Raw genomic sequence first — 16,397 nt, forward strand, 5'->3', positions numbered from 1 at the left:
ACTGTCATTCATATTCCATTCACCAAGCTCAATGTAACATCCATAGGTTTAGGCTACTACATGATACAAAAATTCAGAAACCTGAAAATAGCTGTGCAGCGACACTCCCCATCCAATCTGACAGAGCTTGAGAGGATCTGCAGTGAAAAATGGGAGAAATTCCCCAAATACTGATGTGCCAAGCTTGTAGCATCATACCCAAGAAGACTCGATGCTGTAATCGCTGCCAAAGGTGCTTCAACTAAGTACTGAGTAAAGGGTCTGAATACTTATGTAAATGTGATATTTCAATGTTTTATTTTTTTTTTATAACTTTGCAAAGATTTCTAAAAACCTTTTTACTTTGTCATTATGGGTTATTGTGTGTCAATCAATTTTAGAATAAGGCTGTAACATAACAAAATTTGGAAAAAGTCAAGGGGTCTGAATATTTTCCGAAGGCACTGTATAAATGCCTGTAATATTTCCATTTTGGAGAATCTCTTATACAATGGGTTAAAGTTATGCATAGTAACCCTAGGTGTAAAATATGAAATAATGGCTACTTCTCAGAAAGTATTAAACCGTCAAAAGGAGTAAAAAAAGATTGTCCACTATGGACATGTCTATTTATTATGGTCATCGAAATGTTAGCTATTCAAATCCGATCCAACAATAATATCAAGGGGCTAGAATTCCAAGACTTAAAAACAAAGATGGCATTGTACGCTGATGATTCATGTTTTCTTTCAAATCCACAATTTGGATCCCTCCACAGCCTCTTAGAGGATCTAGATAATTTTCCTAACCTCTCTGGATTACAACCAAATTATGATTAGTGTACTATATTACTTATTGGATCACTAAAAAATTTAACTTTTACATTACCGTGTAGTTTACCAATAAAATGGTCTGACGGTAAAGTGGACATACTCGGTATTCATAGAAATTATCTCACGTCAATAAATCTTAATAAAAAGTTAGCAAAAATAGATAAGATCTTGCTACTGTGGAAAGGAAAATACCGGTCTATTTGAGGAAAAATCACCCTGATTAACTATTTAGTCATATCCCAGTTTACTTATTTGCTTATGGCCTTGCCTTCACCTAGCGACTTGCTTTTGAAATTATATGAGCAAATAATATTCCACTTTATTTGGAATGGCAAGCCAGACAAAATTAAACGGGCCTATTTATATAATGAATATTAATTCAGAGGGCAGAAATTATTCAATATTAAAGCATTAGACCTCTCACTAAAGGCTTCAGTTATACAAAAGTTACAGTATACTTAAATCCATACTGGTTCTCTGGCAGATTAGTAAGAATGTCTCTCCCCATGTTCAAGAATGGCCTTTTTCCCTTTATTCAGATTACAACCTCTCACTTTCAGTTATATGAAAATTAAATAATCTCCAAAATATCACTATTTTTAAAACAAGCAATATAAAGTTGGTAGCAATTTCAGTTTAATCCACCAGAAAAGACAGAACAAATATTATGGTTATTATGGTTTGATCAAAACAATTATATATTTGGAAAAATGTTTAACTGGACTGGTGGAGTTATCACATATGCAGCTAACACAAATATATGGAAATGTCTGCTCTTCTAAAAATTACAACCAACTAATTGCAGCATTACCGCAAAAATGGAAGAGGCAAGTGGAAATGGGAGAAAGTAAGGAACTTGTCTGTCGGAACTTGTTAAAGACCAACATTGGTTAAAGAAAATGGTGATGTATAAAAAAAGTATATCAGTTTCATTTAGAGCTGTGCATATAGATGGCAAAATAGTTGAAAATAGATTTTTGATGTACCGATTGCATGGCACATGGTTTATGAACTGATATGCAAACCGACGCTGGATTCTAAACTTAGTTTTTCAATTTAAATTATTATACAAAATTATTGCAACCAATAGAATGTAATACTGTATATATGGGGGATACAACTATCCCAGCTCTGCAGATTTTGCTGCAAAGAGACAGAATAATTAGATAATTTGTTTTGGTACTGTCCATTTGTAGCTTGTTTTTGGTCGCAGGTTCAGGAATGGCTGAAGAATTACTAACTCTGCAAATAGCACTGCTGGGTGATAAAAAAAAAAAAAAGCCATAGTCAATAGATCAATAATATAATAATACCCTTAGCAAAAAAAATATATATTTAACTTACAATCTGTAGAAACTATGAGAATAGAAAGGTTCAGAACTTTTGTGAAACAGCACAGTTGAAAAATATATGGCAAATAGAAATCAAAACTGGATGGTCTTCAGAGATAGTTGAGGGTAGCTGAAGGATGGGACTAAAAACAAACAAAAGATAGCTATTATAAAATATACTGTGTCTGTAAAATGTATATAGTGTATATATAAGCTGGAAGTAGAAGCCTAAGTGTTGTTGTCCATTAGTTTACTCCAATTAGCGGAGGGGTGGTAGGGGAAAATAATAAAGGAAAATATATTTGTACAAAAATATATTGTGGCATACTACAGGTTAGCCACCTGCTGGAGGGATTGATGGTCAATAGAAAACATGCCCATCCAGTTATAAACTGCAGTTTTCAACTAAGAAAAGGTTGCCTTTACAAAAAGAAAAATTGATCAGCTTTAATATTGCAGATGGATTGTGGCTTCCATCAATGTAATTGTCTGCTGGACATGCCAGGTCTCGACGGGCTCTCCGGCCAGGACTAATTAGGGTTGATTTGAGGTTGGTGAGTAATCAAGGGGCTGATTGCTCACCAGCCGGACGTGTCCCATAAAGTTGCCAGAAGGGCAGCACATGCAAGGTTGGGACAGGGGAAGAGAGGTTGCTCCCGTATAGTCGTGCTCAGGACCAGACAATGGAGGGAGCTCTGTTTGTTACCCTGGAGCCCAGAAGACGGTATTCCATTCTCTTTCTTTATTATTTAAATAAACACCCTTGAAACCAAGCTATCACACTTGGGTCTGATCAGTGTAAACGTCTTGACAACACCCCCTGATCTGCCACACTATGTATATTTTATGTATATATTTACAAAAAATAATTATGGGAGATTGGAAATGATGCAGACAATTACATTGATGGAAGCCACAATCCATCTGCAATATTAAAGCTAATCAATTTTCTTTTTGTAAAGGCAACCTTTTCTTAGTTGAAAACTGCAGTTTATAACTGGATGGGCATGTTTTCTATTGACCATCAATCCCTCAGTGCAAATCACAGGTGATTTGGAAGACGTGACCAATGGTGTGGGGTGGGCATAATAAAGTTGACTGAATTTGAAAATGAAAAGGGTATTTTATGGGGCACTCACAGGTGTTGAATGTCCCGGCATAGACCCAGCACTGGGCATAGCTGACAGGCCCTTTGTTGGCGTACTGGAGCAGGATCTGGTCGCTGCCAATCCAGAAGGTTGGTGCAGTGCCAAGGGAGTAGTCCTCACTCCAGTTGCCCACCAAGACCCCGTGGTCATCTTGGGAGTTCATCTGGTTCCACAAGGAATGGAAAGATATTGACCAAAAAAACAAAGAGATTAGTGCCCCAGGCATAAGGATATGTTAGTTTGAAATTAAATGTTCAGAGTAAGTTGATAAAAGCATGCAAAACGAAATTGTGTGTTTAATTAAGGCCGGTACCACATCACTAACAGGGACATTTTTTCCTTTATTCATATCACAATCATCCAGTTGAATGTAGACACAATACACCTTTTTTAAAACACTTTTTCCTGAAATATTATATAAAAATAAGCAAATGAGGCAATATCTCATTCAATATGTACAGTATCTACTGCAAATCACATTATGTGGATGCAGACTGAAGTACAGGTTAAATGCTTGGTATGTCTTGTGGTTGTGAAAAGCACTTGGCTCTTCTCAGTGCTTATACTAGGGATCATTTTGGAATTTATGTAGTGTGCTTATGTTATCTGCAAATATCACTCACCATTGCAGCTCCTATCCTGCAGACTTTGACAGCATCGGCTCTGTTTACTAGAGGCATGTGTGAGTCATCCAAGATTTTGATACAGGCATCGAGAATCCCTTCCTCAAACTACAAGAGAGAAATAGAGCCTTCAGCCTCAAAAAAGGAACAATATTGACAACTGTAAATGTGTGTGTAAAGTATACAGTATATTGCAGCATCTGATCAGTGTGTGCGTGGGGCGTGAGTATGTATTATTTTACTGTACCTGACCATAAAACCATTGCCTTCCACCCCCTGATTCCATTTGGTATATGCAGCCATTGTCGTTCATCACGTACTCCCCCCTGTCTTCCTCGTTGGGCATGTACACTTCATCATCTAAAGAAATGATAAATAAATTGCAGCCTCATTACCAGAATCTGGTAATTTGTTACTTTAGATGTGACTACATTCTTCAATTGTCCAAATAATTGACCATAAGCATTGTAAATATGAGAATTGGATGTTCATCATTTATTACTAATGCCTAACCTGTGTTTAAAAATGCATCCCTGTCACGTGAACTAATTGAGATGGTGGTCGCATGTCCTGGAATGAAGTCACATCCAGTTGAGCTCCGTATACTGTCTGGTGTCCAAGTCTTAGTTTTCATACAGCTGATGTTCCACTATCCAAACCCTCCTAATGGCGCATTACATTGGTGGCAGCTGTGTTTTTGAGCGTTTTTTACGTCTGTGGAACCTATGTCTTCGGAAGTTATCGCTGGACTTAAGTGATGTGACCACGCTAGGCTGCATACATGCTAGCCAGGCCCACTACTAGCCCTGTGGAGTTAGCATACGAAGAGGAGCGTGGGCAGCTGTCTCTCACTCACTGCTAGCTGTATTAGAACCCATGTCTGAAACGTCATTACCAACTAAGTACATTTTACCCTGACTTTTACACATATTGGACCTTTCTTTTGCTTTGTGGACGTAATGGGAATGGGGTTTCTCCCGCCATTCTGGACTGTCTCGAGCCTTGGATTCTACAACTTGGATGCAACAACAATTCTAACTATGTGGCTGCATGGAGGCGCGCTCGAGTGGGAGAACCCTGCTCTCCGATCGGCTGGTTATCCATATGGGATGGATGGAGCTGCCTACCTGTGTGCTGCGTGGGAGAACTATGCTACCGGCTACTGTTTTTGTGAGTGACTTGTGAATGTGGGACCGAAGGAGGCATTGGGGATGCGTTTCCCATATGACTGTGGGCCTGCTGTGTGCATGCGGACCGCACCTGATCCTCGTGGACTTCGATGGTTTGGTTGGTTAACCTCTACGGGATCGGTGTCCCCTATACAGGACTGTTGAGCTAACGTGCGCTAATGTGATTAGCATGACTGTTGTAAGTAACAGCAAACTTTCCAGGACATAGACATGTCTTATATGGGCAGAAAGCTTACATTCTTGTTAATCTAACTGCACTGTCCAATTTACAGTAGCTATTACTGTGAAAGAATACCATGCTATTGTTTGAGGAGAGTGCACAACAACAAAAACGTTTGATACATTCACCTCTGAAGGTAAATAATGTACTTACATTCAGTAATCTTGCTCTGATTTGTCATCCTAAGGGTCCCAGAGATAAAATGTAGCATAGTTTTGTTTGATAAAATCCATTTTTATATTCAAATGTAGGAACTGGGTTCTACAGTTTGAACCCCTGCTGTCTCTGGCTCCACACCCACACCGCCCTGCCATCTAGATGTGTGAAAGTTAGTGTATAAGCTAATGATCCATCATGTATGACATTCCTGGGTGTGTAAACTTACATTTTGTATTACCATATCATTTTTGTATGTTCTCTATAGTTATGTACTTGAAAATGTATCAATTGACCAATTCGGCACATTTGGGCAGACTTTATACAAAATAGTCCAGTATTGCAATGCTTCACTGGATCAATCTTAAACTTTGCACACACACTGCTGCCATCTAGTGGCCAACATCTAAATTGTGCCTAAACTGCAATATTATACTGTGTCCTTTCTCTTGCATTTCAAAGATGATGGAAATAAAAAAAAATATTTTACCAGATCTAATGTGTTATATTCTCCTCACATTTCCACATATTTCAAAGTGTTTCCTTTCAAATGGTATCAAGAATATGCATATCCTTGCTTCAGGTCCTGAGCTACAGGCAGTTAGAATTGGGTATGTCATTTTAGGCAAAAATTGAAAAAAAAGGGTTCATCATTGAATACTATTGTCCAAGTCTTAGCTTTCATATAGCGGATGTTCCACTCTCCGAATCCTCTAAAGTGGGCATTACAGTATGTTAAAAATGACACATGCATTGGGGCAGCGAATTCCCTGGGATGTTACTGAGCAGTCCCATAGTTGTCTGACACCTATTTAGGCAGTGTTCATTTTATTAATGTCCCTTACAGAAAAACCAACATGATTTACACTTGATAACATGTGTTTCAATTGTGATCTTATGTGAAGTTAATGTGATAACTTGTGGCAACATGTGATAACATGAAACTACACATGTGAAAACATGATCTTGTGACATGAATGTGACAACATGGGGATGCAAAATTTCAACGCAAGAATGCTAATTTGATTTTCAAGTGAAAGTTTTTCACATGTGAAAATGCAATTCCACGTTTGAGAGTTAGAATCTTCAATTCACGTGACGTGAAGAAGTGTTATTTTCCTCATGTGAAAAGGTGGTGTTAATATGAACTACAGGTGGTGCAGTGTTTTAATTTGCAGTTTCACATATGGTGTCTCTTTTATTATTTATTTATTTTATTTTATTTTTACATGTGAAAATTTCACCTCAGCATGTGAAAACAGCTATTTCGCAAGTAAAAATGTGATTCCACACACTTTTTTTTTGTAAAGGGAATGAAACAATATGGGGGTTTCAAAGTAAGTGGTACAATGTTCAGCTAAAATAGTGTAAAAGTATTTAAACAATGACAATATGATTACATTTGACATGATCACTTAGTACTGACTTTTCAATATGACCCCACCTGGGATTTGAACTCAATCTCTGGATTTGGGATATGCTGATCGTTCTGCTGCAACACAAAGTCTGTAGCATTCCTCTACACATTCATCACCTATAATACATCTCTGCACTTAACAAAATACTTCCATCTGCACTTCTATTTTAGTTAACAGTTAATCTGACTATTCTCTCATCATTGATGATGTGAGGGGTTTTCTGTTTAGTTGTCTTATGTTGGTGGGGCATATTATTATTGTAAATATAATATTTTTAACAATGCTGAGATTTACTTTACTTAAGTCCAAAGTGTTGCAATACAGGTGAAATCAGTCATTGACACAGACATGGTGGCGTAGCAGGAAGATTGGAATACCTTCAACTAAGAGGTTGTGAGTTCATATCCCAGGTGAGGATATTTCAGATAGATTGTAACTTCCATCAATGTAATTGTCTGCATCACTTCCAATCTCCCATATGTTTTTATTCTTCTCGCAAATATATATATATATATATATATATATATATATATATATATACACACACATATCCTTTTTTAAAATATATTTCCCTTCATTACTTTCCAACCCCACCACCCCTTCCCCAATTGGAGTAAACGCTTAGGCCTCTACTTCCAGCCCATACACACTATATACATTTTATGGACACAGTCAAATTCTACAATAATTATAATTTGTTTGTTTTTACTCCTGAACTTCCTCTGATCATTTTCATGATGTCCATCTGGTTTGATTCTATGTGCCATATCTTTCTAACTGTGCTCTTTCACAAAAGCTCTCAACCTATAACCTATATACTTATTATGGACACAGTATGCTTTACATTAGTTACCTTGTTATTAGTTGTTGTTATTAGTCCCATCCTTCAGCTCCATTCAACACCTACCATCTATCTCTTAACACCATCCATATTGGACTTCTATTTGCCATATATTTTTCAACTGTACTGTGATGTTTTACAAAAGTTCTGAACCTTTCTATTTTCATTGTTTCTACAGATCGTAAATTGAAAATAAACATTTTTGCAAAAAGTATTATTATATTATTGATCGATTGACTATATGACTTTTCAGATCACCCAGTAGTGCTATCTGCAGGGTTAGCTCCAGGTAAATATTGCAATCCTTTAGCCATTCCTGGACCTGTGTCCAAAAACAAGCTACAAATGGACAGTACCAAAACAAATGATCTAATGATTCTGTCTCTTCGTAGCAAAATCTGCAGAGCTGGGAAGATTGTATCCCCCATATAAATAACATTCTATAGGTAGCAATAATTGTATATAATAATTTAAATTGAAAAATTCTACATTTTTGAATCCGGCGTCATTTTGCATATCAATTCATAAACACTATGCCATGGAATCGGTACGTCAAATCTCTTCCCAACTATTTAGCAATCTATATGGGATGGCTGTCAATCCTTTGGTCCTTAAATGAAACTGGTATACTTTTTTATTTATCACAATTTTCTTTAACCAATTATATTCTTTAATGCAAGGCTGACAGACAAGTTCCTTACTCCCCCCCCCCTTCCACTTTCCTTCTCCATTTTTGCGGTAATGCTGCAATTATTTGGTTGTAATTTTGGGTAGAGCAGACATTTCCATATGTTTTTGTTAGCTGCATGTGCGACAACTCCACCAGTCCTACCGATGATATCATTTACAAAGACTATAATTCGTATATTTGAGTTTAACCACAATATTTGTTACATTACTTGTTCTGTCGTTTCTGGAGGATTAAATTGAAATTGCAACCAACTTTCTATGGCATGTTTTAGAAATAGTGATATTTGGGAGATTATTTCCTTTTTAAAGAACTGAAAGTGTGAGGTTGTAATCTGAATAAAGGGAAAAAGGCCATTCTTGAACATTGGATGAGACAATCTTACTAATTTGCTAGAGAACCAGTTCGGATTTAATTATAACTTTTGTATGACTGAAGCTTTTATTGATGGGTCTAATGCTTTAATATCTAATTATTTCTGTCCTCTGAATTCATATTCATTATATAAATAGGCCCGTTTTAATTTTGTCTGGCTTGCCGTTCCAAATAAAATGGAATATTTCTCATAATTTTAAAAAACTGTTTGCTAGGCGTAGGCAAGACCATAAGTAAATACAGTGAGGGGAAAAAAGTATTTGATCCCCTGCTGATGTTGTACGTTTGCCCACTGACAAAGACATGATCAGTCTATAATTTTAATGGTAGGTTTATTTGAACAGTGAGAGACAGAATAACAACAACAAAATCCAGAAAAACGCATGTCAAAAATGTTATAAATTGATTTGCATTTTAATGAGGGAAATAAGTATTTGACCCCTCTGCAAAACATGACAATACTTGGTGGCAAAACCCTTGTTGGCAATCACAGAGGTCAGACGTTTCTTGTAGTTGGCCACCAGGTTTGCACACATCTCAGGAGGGATTTTGTTCCACTCCTCTTTGCAGATCTTCTCCAAGTCATTAAGGTTTTGAGGCTGACGTTTGGCAACTCGAACCTTCAGCTCCCTCCACAGATTTTCTATGGGATCAAGGTCTGGAGACTGGCTAGGCCACTCCAGGACCTTAATGTGCTTCTTCTTGAGCCACTCCTTTGTTGCCTTGGCCGTGTGTTTTGGGTCATTGTCATGCTGGAATACCCATCCACTACCCATTTTCAATGCCCCTGCTGAGGGATGGAGGATCTCACCCAAGATTTGACGGTACATGGCCCCGTCCATCGTCCCTTTGATGCGATGAAGTTGTCCTGTCCTCTTTGCAGAAAAACACCCCCAAAGCATAATGTTTCCACCACCCTGTTTGACGGTGGGGATGGTGTTCTTGGGGTCATAGGCAGCATTCCTCCTCTTCCAAACACGGCGAGTTGAGTTGATGCCAAAGAGCTCGATTTTGGTCTCATCTGACCACAACACTTTCACCCAGTTCTCCTCTGAATCATTCAGATGTTCATTGGCAAACTTCAGACGGCCCTGTATATGTGCTTTCTTGAGCAGGGGGACCTTGCGGGCGCTGCAGGATTTCAGTCCTTCACGGCGTAGTGTGTTACCAATTGTTTTCTTAGTGACTATGGTCCCAGCTGCCTTGAGATCATTGACAAGATCCTCCCGTGTAGTTCTGGGCTGATTCCTCACTGTTCTCATGATCATTGCAACTCCACGAGGTGAGATCTTGCATGGAGCCCCAGGTCGAGGGAGATTGACAGTTCTTTTGTGTTTCTCCATTTGCAAATAATCGCACCAACTGTTGTCACCTTCTCACCAAGCTGCTTGGCGATGGTCTTGTAGCCCATTCCAGCCTTGTGTAGGTCTACAATCTTGTCCCTGACATCCTTGGAGAGCTCTTTGGTCTTGGCCATGGTGGAGAGTTTGGAATCTGATTGATTGAATGCTTCTGTGGACAGGTGTCTTTTTATACAGGTAACAAGCTGTGATTAGGAGCACTCCCTTTAAGACTGTGCTCCTAATCTCAGCTCGTTACCTGTATAAAAGACACCTGGGAGCCAGAAATCTTTCTGATTGAGAGGGGGTCAAATACTAATTTCCCTCATTAAAATGCAAATCAATTTATAACATTTTTGACATGCGTTTTTCTTGATTTTTGTTGTTGTTATTCTGTCTCTCACTGTTCAAATAAACCTATCATTAAAATTATAGACTGATAATTTCTTTGTCAGTGGGCAAACGTACAACATCAGCAGGGGATCAAATACTTTTTTCCCTCACTGTAGGTAAACTGGGATAATACTAAAGATTTAATCAGGGTGATTTTTCCACAAATTGACAGGTAGCAAGATCTTATCTATTTTTGCTAACTTTCTATTAAAATTTACTGGAGTGAGATCATTTATTTCATTTGGGATATGTATTCCGAGTATATCCACATCACCATCAGACCATTTTATTGGTAAACTACATGTAATGTAAAAATTGTATTTTTTAGTGATCCAATACCTAATATAGTACATTTATCATAATTTGGTTGTAATCCAGAGTGGTTAGAAAATGTATCTAGATCCTCTGAGGCTGTGGAGGGATTCAAGTTGTGGATTTAAAAGAAAACATGAATCATCAGCATACAATAACACCTTTGTTTTTAAGCCCTGGATTTCTATTTTAATTTAATCCCTTTATTATTGTTGGTTCTGATTTTAATAGCTAACATCTCGATGGCAATAATAAATAGATATGCCGATAGTGGACAACCTTGTTTCACTCCACTTGACAGTTTAAAACTTTCTGAGAAATTACCATTATTTACTATTTTACACCTAGGGTTACTATACATGATTTTAACCCAATTTATAAGAGATTGTCCAAAATTGAAATGCTCCAGGCATTTATATATAAACCCGAGTCGTACTTTATCAAATGCCTTTTCGAAGTCTGCTATGAATAGTAGGCCTGGTTTCCCAGATTTTTCATAGTGTTCTATTGTTTCCAGTACTTGCCTTATATTATCTCCAATGTATTGCCCATGTAAAAAACCTGTCTGATTTAGAATGAATAATGTCCGACAATACCTTTTTTAATTCTATGCGCTATACATTTTGCTAGAATTTTTGCATCACAACACTGAAATGTAAGGGGCCTCCAATTTTTTTTAAATGTACTGGATTTTTATATTTTCTACTTGTATCCTGTTTCAGTAATAATGAAATCAGACCTTCTTGAGTGTCTGATAATTTACCATTTACATAGGAGTGGTTAAAACATGCCAATATCGGTCCTCTGAGTATATCAAAAAAGGTTTGGTATACCTCGACTGGTATGCCATCCAACCCTGGAGCTTTCCCAGGCTTAAAGTCTTTAATTGCATCCAGAAGTTCCTCCTCTGTAATTTCACCTTCACATTAGTCTTTCTGTATGGCTGTTAATTTTACATTATCAATAGAAAAAAATCTCTACAATTTTCTTCAGTTAGAGGAGATGGAGGCGACTGAAACGAAAACATATGCTTAAAGTACTTTATTTCCTCCTTCAAAATATAATTTGGTGAATCATGGGTGACTCCGTCATTTGTAACCAGTTTCAAGAAGAAATTTTTGGTAGCATTCCTACGTTGAAGATTAAAAAAGAATTTGGTGCATTTTTCCCCATATTCCATCAAGTTTGCTTTATTTTTATAATACATTACACTTGATATTTCTTGAATAAGTTTCTCCATTTCTTTTTGTTTTTCCTCTGTTACGGTTTTTATTGCTATCTATCTGTTCTGTTAGACCTTCTATTTCCTTTGTTAGTGTGGACTCTTTTGACCTGAATTGCTTTTGTTTTCGAGATGAATACTGAATTGCATGGCCTCTAAAGATACATTTTAAAGGTGTCCCATACAATAAGGGGATTTGCTGTACGTATATTATGTCGGGAAAAAAATCTGTTATAAATTCCTCTGTCCTAGTTAAAAACAAGTTATAATCCAATAGGCTTTGATAAAATTTCCAATATCCTCGCCCACGTGGAAATTCAGTAAGAGTAATGTATATGCCAATTATATGATGGTCCGACCGCATTCTGTCCCCTATCAACACTTTTTAAACTTTTGGTGCCAACGAGAATGACATAAGAAAGTAGTCAAGACGACTAGCTTGATTGAGTCTCCGCCATGTATATCTCACTAGATCAGGATATTTAAGCCTCCATATATCTACTAGTTCTAATGTATCCATGACATTCACGATTTCCTTAAGAGCATGAGGGTGATTGTTTGTAGTGTGATTTCCTTTACGGTCCATTGAGCTATTTAAAACGGTATTATAATCTCCCACCATAATAATAGTCTTGAATTGCTTGCAGAGTTGATAATTCATTATATATATTGTCAAAGAAGTGTGGATCATCATTATTTGGTCTGTAAAGGTTAATGAGCAATATCTGTTCATGGTCCAATAACATATTTAAAATAATCCATCTACCTTGCGTATCTGTTTGGACAATTTGCACATTCGGATCGAAATTACTGTTAATTAATATCATCACCCCTTTTGAGTGTCTTTGCCCATGGGAGAAGTATATTCAAAGCACTGTTTGTGTATGTATCCTAACGACACATTTTTGTTTGCAGAGGCATCACCTGTGAAATCTTGTAATTTGAATCCGCATGTGAAAGGTTAGGGGATCACGTAAAAATCCACATGTGAAACTTCATGTGAAATATCATCACGTTAAGTGTTCCAAAAACACATAGTTTCACATAATTTAACATGTGGAATTTCACATGTGAATTCATTTGGTTTGTCCCGTAAGGGGTGTATAATGCATATGTTTTTTATCTTATCTTAAGCGGTCCTCAGAGGACAAACAAAAATCCACATAGATTCCACTCACTGGACGCCCAGGCGTTGAACAGGAGGTAGAAGTCTGTTCCAGTGTCCTTTGGTGTCCTGGAGATTTCATTGGAACCGATGACCGCCACATTCGTGTAGTACTTTCCGATGATGGCGTTCGCGGAAGGGGTGATTCCCACCACGCACTCATCCCCTAGTTGCTGTATCATGCGGCCGGTCCAATTCACATTTTGCGAGCTGTCAAAGGAGACGATAACCTTTGTGCCATTCAACACGTTGGCATCGATACCTGAGGGAGAAGGTGACATGACAGGGGAAACGTCAACACATGTAGACACTCATGTTTTCACTGGTACTAGCTTAGTATTCAATATAAACTATGTGGTAACAACTGATACTTTCTGGTACATTCGTCAAATAATTAACCTCAGTTGGTAACAAATGGTACCAAGTTGCTACTTGTTGTAATGAGTCTTGATGAAACAAAGCAAGTAAATCACAAGTTAGTACTGTGTAATTACTGTGTTACCATGACATTTATTTTATAAATACCTGATAATTTTCTGTACTGTAAAAAAAAACAGTTGAGTTAACAGCACATCAACCAACACAAGTCGAGGTCTGTTCAATATCACCACAACATTACAGAAGATAGGCGGTAGTCTGTGCAGTGCAACTGCAATAAAGGGGACCAGAAATTCAACAAACCATCAGTAGTGGAACAAGTACTCAATCGTCATACTTGGGTAAAAGTACAAAGTAAAGGCTATACATCAAATTCCTTATATTAAACAAACCAGACGGCATTTTCTTGTTTTTTTTAATTGACGGATAACCAGGAGCACACCAACTCTCACACATATTTTACAAATGCAGAATTTGTGTTTAGTGAGTCCATCAGATCAGAGGCAGTAGGGATGACAACACGTTACATTGATAGGTACGTGAAATGGACCATATTTCTGTCCTGCCTGAGCATTCGAAAAGTAATTTTGGCTGTCAGGGAAAATGTATGGGAGTAAAAAGTACTTATTTTCTTTAGGAATATAGTGGAGTAAAAGTCGAAAGTTGTCGAAAATATAAATAATAAAGTACAGCTACTCAGGGAAAAAATTTACTTAAGTAGTACTTCAAAGTATTTTTTACTTAGTTACTTTACACCACTGCAAACCATTAACTGCAGATGGATTACTAGGCTGCTACTAGTAAGCTGCTGTAGCTGCACATAAATCAATTCACATACTGTATCTTCATAACACTTTCATAATTTCAACAAGGATGATGCATGTCCGTTTGCACCATTATTTTAGAAGTGCCTCACAATTATCAAGCAACCTCTCACTTAAATCCAATAAATGTAGGCTAAAGGATATTTTGTGTAATATTGCGCTCTGTCTGCTTATTTTTATTATTCCCTATTTTCAAAACCTTTTGAACACAGTAGACTAAGAATTTCACAGCAGATGTAAGAGAAGAACACCACATTCAGGGAGATAAAAATATATTGAGCATGAAAGCCTTTTCAAGGCATAAGTAAAAGGTAAGTCAGTTGAAGATAAAAAAATGGTCACTCTGCTGTCGTTCCAGCTTTGATTGTACTTAGTTGACATATTGCTGACACTAAAGGGCCTAGGGCTCGATACAATCCATATCGCAGAAGTTCCGTGCTATAGCGCCATTAAAATTTAAAGGCAATGTTCCTACGTTTGTGGAGACTGCGTTCACAGTAAACACTGCCAGCTCAATCGGAAATTACCTTTAAATTTCAATCGCGCTTTAACGCAGAACTTCCGCAATATGGATTGAATCGAGCACATAGAGCAGCAACCTTTTTCATCAATTCCACTGTGAGTATGACGTAAGCATTCAATATAATGTGTGAGAGAGACCCTGGACACGTCCCTATTCTACACCCTTCTTCTGAAGTGTGCACGCTCTTTCATGGATTCAACAGTGGTGGAAACTCCCTAAATCCATATTGGGAAGTGACTTGGGGAGAAGTGTGGAGAATTGGGAGGCACCCCAAGATTACTATCAACAGATGTTACAGATGTTTAGATGGGAATATGTCAATAATCTGTTTTCGTTTCAACTTGGCACTTTTATCAATTAGTGGTTCTAATTGGCTACAGAGGCTAAACACAGATGACGGAGAGGAGACTAGGGTAGGAACAATTGTATTATTGAGATGCACCTTCGCCTCTGAAACACCAACTCCTCTCATTTAAACTATTACCAAATGGTGAACACTGTAATTCATACATCACCCTCAGTCAAACAATGCATGTAATGCCATTTTTAACCAACAGAAAGGAATTTATAGTATATTGGTGGAAAATGTGTTCTTACCAATGTAAAACTCAATCTGGAATTTGTCAATGGGATTTACGGGCTGGTTGAAATGGAGGGTCATCTTAAACTCCTGGGCCCTACGGATGATGAGAATGTTGTCTTTGCCTCCATACAAGTGACAGTGGTGGTCCATCTTGTTCTCATTTTGCATCATGTCCACTTTCACACATTCCAGGGTGGCTGCAAATAAGGAGATCACAGGCAAAATAATGATGTTTAAATAACCAGGTAACAAACGTAAAATGGTAGAACCCTTCATAGAGGGTTCTAGGTAGAACCATATACAGGTGGTTCTTTGAAGAACCCTACCATAGAGGGTTCTAGATAGAACCCTTTGCAAATTATTCCATCCAGAACCAAAAAGGGGACAACCGAAGAAGCCTGTATGGTTGTACTTAGCACCTTTTTTTTCTAAGTGAATGTACATTTTTGTATTTATTAAATAACACAATACCGTACGTTCTTCATGAGGCCTTATTTTGAGGGCCTAGTTTTACGCTAATACAGCTATTGATGTTACGTTTGATACCGAAGCTCAGAGGCATGTGTCAAAATCCCTAAGCAGTTTATTTTTTCTTTATTTAACTAGGCAAGTCAGTTAAGAACAAATTCTTATTTACAATGACAGCCTACACCGTCCAAACCCGGTCTACGCTGGGCCAATTGTGCACCGCCCTATGGGACTCCCAATCACGGCCGGTTGAGATACAGCCTGGAATCGAACCAGGGGGTCTGTAGTGACTGCTGCGCCACTCAGGAGCAGTTTACTTCGAAGCAGTGTGCCGGTGCCTCTGTCACTTTATCAGAAGCATGTGATCAATGACGTCCAAAGCTTTGT

At 37.7% G+C, this 16,397-nt stretch overlaps 1 protein-coding gene across 1 annotated transcript in view; it reads right to left on the reverse strand.

Moving 5' to 3' along the window:
- LOC121549550 (coagulation factor XIII A chain-like) overlaps positions 1-16,104 on the reverse strand; it is a 36,798-nt gene extending 20,694 nt beyond the window's left edge. The window contains exons 1-6 of the mRNA XM_041861349.1: positions 16,080-16,104; positions 15,557-15,739; positions 13,248-13,496; positions 4,162-4,274; positions 3,915-4,022; positions 3,283-3,454 (exon numbers count right to left, since the gene is read on the reverse strand). Of these exons, the coding sequence (XP_041717283.1) occupies positions 3,283-3,454; positions 3,915-4,022; positions 4,162-4,274; positions 13,248-13,496; positions 15,557-15,739; positions 16,080-16,104 (850 nt within the window). The remainder of the gene's footprint in view (positions 1-3,282; positions 3,455-3,914; positions 4,023-4,161; positions 4,275-13,247; positions 13,497-15,556; positions 15,740-16,079) is intronic.
- Positions 16,105-16,397: the final 293 nt, after the last annotated feature.

This window comes from Coregonus clupeaformis, chromosome 34 (assembly GCF_020615455.1).
Source record: "Coregonus clupeaformis isolate EN_2021a chromosome 34, ASM2061545v1, whole genome shotgun sequence".
NCBI lineage: Eukaryota > Metazoa > Chordata > Actinopteri > Salmoniformes > Salmonidae > Coregonus > Coregonus clupeaformis.